The 5135-nt window shown below is 52.5% G+C and overlaps 1 protein-coding gene across 1 annotated transcript in view; it reads right to left on the minus strand.

The window, feature by feature from the left end:
• UMODL1 (uromodulin like 1) overlaps nucleotides 1-5135 on the minus strand; it is a 63156-nt gene that overhangs the window by 45380 nt on the left and 12641 nt on the right. Inside the window, exons 5-6 of the mRNA XM_007452871.1 lie at nucleotides 2587-2773; nucleotides 777-917 (exon numbers count right to left, since the gene is read on the minus strand). Of these exons, the coding sequence (XP_007452933.1) occupies nucleotides 777-917; nucleotides 2587-2773 (328 nt within the window). The remainder of the gene's footprint in view (nucleotides 1-776; nucleotides 918-2586; nucleotides 2774-5135) is intronic.

Raw genomic sequence — 5135 nt, forward strand, 5'->3', positions numbered from 1 at the left:
GGCCCCCCCCCCCCCACCCCGCCGAGGCCACAGCGCAGGAGATCTAGGACAGTCTGCTAGGATTCTGTGCAAAGCTTTGTGGGCACATTATGCACAGAGGAGATGCACAGTTCTAATCGGACAAAGCCCCCAAGGCACAGGATAGGCGAGTCTGGTTGTAGAGCTGGGGCTGGTAGGTGCATTTTTAAAAATCCAGAGACCTTAGGAATAGCCACCACTCAATCACCCCTCTCCCCTTAAAGGAAAGAACATGAGGATTAAATCACTAATTTATTCAAACTCAGTTAGAACAAGATTCTCCCCAACCACTTCATGATGCTAGAGAAAGTTGTAGTTTTCAGAGAGGAATGTTGGAGGTGACATACAAGTCCCCCACAAGGGAAATAGCTAAGAGCGTTGTATCACTGCTATAGCATACCACTGTTACTCAAGCATTGAAAATCGTGATTATGAAGACAAGGTTGCTTCTTGGAAATCTTTATATGACATAATGGGAAGTGAAGAAAGTAAAATACAAAATTGCATACGTGGCAGGATTTAAATAAGGTTAAAAAAAAAAAACTAGAAGGAAACAGGAGAAAATAAGAACAATTGCCAGGGTGCTGAGACTGGGGGCGACTTATCCTTGCACTCCTGTAACAATGTTGTTAAAGCCATAAATCAGGTTCCAGAAAGAAGAGAGAATTCTAGAGGCCAAAGGGGATAAGGTGTGTCTGCATCTCAACTGAGGCTTCCTTAAGGCCTTCCTTCCCCACCTGGAGAGCCTGGTCGCTCACCTTCACAGCTGCCATCCAGCTTCTGGGGGGACGAGGTGGGTGACTCCGGATGACCGAGGCACTGGTACGAGCCCTCCATGTTTAGACACCGTCCCCTCCCAGCGCAGGCATTGAGTTCGTCATAGGAACATTCATCTACATCTGTGGGAAAGGAGAACAGGTGAGAATGCTCATCAGGGCCATCTGTCCTTCCCATTAACCTCCAAATGTGCATCACACGAGCTCAGGAAGTGGCTTGGGCCGCGGTCCCCAGGGGCCTCTTAATGCCCTGCCTTAGAGGTCCCATCGGTCACAGCCCTCTTCACCGGAGCAGCTGGCCCATGGCTCAAGGAACAGCTCCATGTGCTTGGGTGGGCGCTGTGGCCTGAGCAGATCACTTTGGGGCTGTGCTGAGTCTGAAATCATGAGGTCCAGACATCCTCCCCAAGCATCTATCCTGTGGACGGCAGTGTATGGATGGAGAAATAGGGCAGAGCAGCCCCTGACCTGCAGAAGGGGCCTGGCCCTCTCCTGTCGGGCGGGTGCACCTGCCCAGAACAGGCAGCCAGGACAGAGCAAGGCCATATCACCATTTTCTCTAAGCCAGACGGAAAAAAAAGGCCACCGTCACCCACCAAGTACCAACCCCTCTCTTGGCCGCAATGAGGGGCTATTCATTCTTTACTAATCCTAGCTTGTCTTCATGCTGGTTACCCCTCCCCGTGGATGAGACTGATAGAAATACCCAATCACAGAACTGCCTCTGCTTTCTGACAGCATCCAACCTAGAGCAAGCCCCACTCCCTTACCCCTCCCTCTCCTAAGCCACCCAATCAGAGCTACACCCCATAACGGATTCTCTCTGACACCCTCCCGCGCGGGACACGCCCGCGGGCCCTGCCGCATGCCTTCTCTCTCGCTGCCTCGTGAGATAACCCCTCCTTGTTCACCTGCTGGGGAGTTTCTAGGGTCTCCAGACGGAAACCTGTCAGAACAGACGAGACAAGCACTTGGCTTATGGGCGCTGCTCGGTTTGGTTTTCAAGAACATTTGTAGAATTGAAGGGAATTAAATGCCATCATCAGAGCTTTCCCTGGGCTCCAGACCCTGGCGTCTTTCTGTGTGACCTTCAGCGTCATAGAAAGAGCTGCCTCACAAGAGTGGCCACATCCTCCTAAGGGTGCAGCAAACTCCAGCTGCCTCCTATAGCGGGAAGGAAAGTGCCGTTGGAGCCCAGCCGTCTGCTCATGGACTGTCCAAGGTTACTTTCGTGCCACTTTGCAAAGCTGAGCTGTTGAAACAGGCCTTGTGGCCCACAGCCAAAAATATTTACTATCTGGCCTTCAGAAAGTTTGCCGAACCCTGACATGGACAGAAAGAAAAAAAATAGAAAGAGAGAAAAGCCAGGTAATTTCTTCCAGAAACACATCTATCTGCTGTACCAAACTCAGATTTGTGCAAACTCTGCTTTAAGAGCCTTCGAGATATAAGGATGTCCTTAGCGAGGGTGGGAAAGAGGCCACAAGGAAATTTGGGAACCAAAGAACTGAGCAAGTGGGTTATTTGTGTGCTGTTCTGGGATTTGTTCTCCAGCCCCACCTGGATGGAAGGAGAAACTGGGCGTGAGAGGCTTAGGAGGAGGCCGGAAGGAGGGAAGGGGAAGGGGATGCTCGCACAGAACGAGTTCTCAAAATCTCAGCTTCAGAACTTGGAGTTTAAACTCCGGGCTGGGATGAGCTAACGGTGGGCCTGACCGCCCCTCACCCACTGGATGATTCTCCCACACTCCGGCGGCCCCCACCCCCAAGGGGACAACAAAGGAAAGCCGCACCTTGCACCCGGATGTCAATCACTTCATAGATGCGTTTCACCACGCCGTCCAGCACCGCAGAGATGCGGGCCACAGGCTCCGGCTGCGGGAGACCCAGCAGCAGCCGGGACACCGTGATCGAGGTGTCCCCCCCGGCCGAGTGCAAGTGGTGGACAGTGGTGTCCAGTGGCTGCAGGGCACTGGTGACCTGTGAAACCAGAGTCAGAGCATCAGGCGGTGGAAGGACGCGCCCATCGGACAGACAGGGAGACGGAGGCCTAGGGACGTTAAAATTAACTGCACACACACACACACAACACACACACACACAACACACACACACACCATTCTCCTGTGCAGCAAAAAATTCTCTCCAGTATTTTTATTTCTGTTGTCCTTCCAATAAAGTCCCGCAAACCAGACTATAAATACTTTGGGGTTGAATTGTGTCCCCCTCCCAAAAAAAAATCCCCATGTTGGAGTCCTAATCCCCCAGAACCTCAGAATGTGACCTTATTTGGAGATAGGGCCGTTGCAGATGTAGGTAGTTAAGATGAGCTCATTAGCGTGGGCCTTGGTCCAAGATGACTGGTGTCCTCCCACAAAGAAGACGTTTGGACACAGACAGACACTGGCAGAGGAAACAATGTGAGGACACGGGGAGAAGCTAAGGAGACGCCTGGAGCGGACCTCTGCTGTGTGGTCTGCTACCACAGCCCCAGGAAGAGACACCGGTCCACCAGGGTTCCCCCACCGGTCCCCACCCTTACAGCTGACAACAGAGAATCAGGTCTGAAATTAGGGAACTGGACGTCAAACCACATCTGATACTTTCTGAAATTTAATGATCCCTTTTCTCATTTCATATGAATTCTTTTTGTTCCGGTCTAATATCCTGAAATCTCAAGGTAGCATTTATATTTGCCTTGGGAAGCCAGGCAAGCAGCGTGACTACCAGGCAGAAGGGCATCACCGAAGCAGGCTTTGCCAACAAACCCACAAGTCTCCCCTGGAAACCAGAAAGGTGTTTTGGGGGCCCTGGAGCCCGCGCCCTCCTCAGCAGACTTGAAACCCTTCACAGGGGGAGGCAGATCAGGAAGTCAACACTGGCCTCGTGCAAACCCCTTAGTTAGGGCGCCCAGCACCTGCTGCAGTCGGGAGCCCATGTGGACAGGCTCTCCTGAGGGGAGGAACAAAACCTACACACATGAAGAGGCAAAGGGTGATGGGAACGATAACATTCAAAAACCAACAATCACAGCAGCTCAGAACCTACATGGATCAGCATCGTTTTAAGCTTTTTAATGTACTGTCTAAACCTCACAGCCACTGTCTCAGGTAGGATTATGATTATTCCTGTTTAACTGAGTAGGTATCTAAGGCACAGAGAGGTTAAGTAACTTGCGCAAGGTCACACAGCTGATGAGTGACAGTGTTGGGATTTGAATCCATGCAGTCTGGCTCCAGAGCCATGTTCTTACTGGCCAACTGGGCATCCCCACCCCCCAACAAGCTAAGAAAAGATAAAAATCTCTTCTAGCTGGGGCAGTTAAAGAGGCTTCTGGGTCAAGGTGACATTTGGGAGTACCTCTCAAGCCGTTTTACTGGATAGCCCAGAGCAAGGTGAGGGTGTGTGCCATCTGTTTTGGGCTCACCCCGGCCAACTCTGGGTCTGATATCATGACCCAGGGGCCACATCTACAGGACCTGATGGTCAGGAAGGAGCAGCCACACAGTGTGAGGGGTCCAGTGCGGAAGGAAATGTGCAGCCCCTTGTTCAAAAATTATTAAACATTTCAAGAGGCAACAGCAGATCATTATACCAATGCAGCGCCCTTCCCAGCATGGGGTGACTGCACGGCACTCACCTGGGAAGTGGGTCCTGAGGTCAGACCACCACCCTGGGCAGACACCGTCAGGTGGTGGTGAGCAGTGCCTGCCCCCAGCTGGGCTCCCAGGACCGGGGCAGGGGTGGGGCGACTCCCAGTGCATGAAGACGTCCTGCTGGTTGGAAGGCTCTGCCGAGGCATCAGCAAGTGTGAGCTGTGTCTAGGCTGGGGCTCCCCCCCCCGGGGGTGGGGTGCAGGCGTTGCCCCTCAGGGGGCCTGTGGCCACATCTAGAGACAGTTTTGGTTGTCACAGCTGGGCACATTTCTGGCCTCTTTTGTGTAGAGCCAGGCCTGCTGCGAAATCCTGTGGGGACAGGCAGCCCCGTGACAGAGCCATCCAGCCCCAAACATCGACAGTGCCAAGGCAGAGGAGCCCAGTCTAGAGGTCCCCATCTCAGCATCTTCCAGAACTCCTGAGACTTCCCTAAAGCGGGAGCCAGAACTCAGGGATCTGTGAGAGAGGTGCTCAAGGGCACAGCTCTGGGGCCGGGGAAGGCTGCACCCGGGCCTTAAGCAACAGATCCTGAAAAGAAGAGGAGATGCCTGCTTCACGTCGTGATAGGGTAGGGCTTGCACGCCATGTACCTCAAAACACATGAAACTGCACCCTTCCGAGAGTGCATTTTATTGCACAAAAATCAGATCTCTTTCAAGCTGTTTTTTTTTTTTTTTTTTTTTTTT

This window comes from Lipotes vexillifer, unplaced genomic scaffold (genome assembly GCF_000442215.2).
Source record: "Lipotes vexillifer unplaced genomic scaffold, Lipotes_vexillifer_v1.1 scaffold478, whole genome shotgun sequence".
Taxonomy (NCBI): domain Eukaryota; kingdom Metazoa; phylum Chordata; class Mammalia; order Artiodactyla; family Lipotidae; genus Lipotes; species Lipotes vexillifer.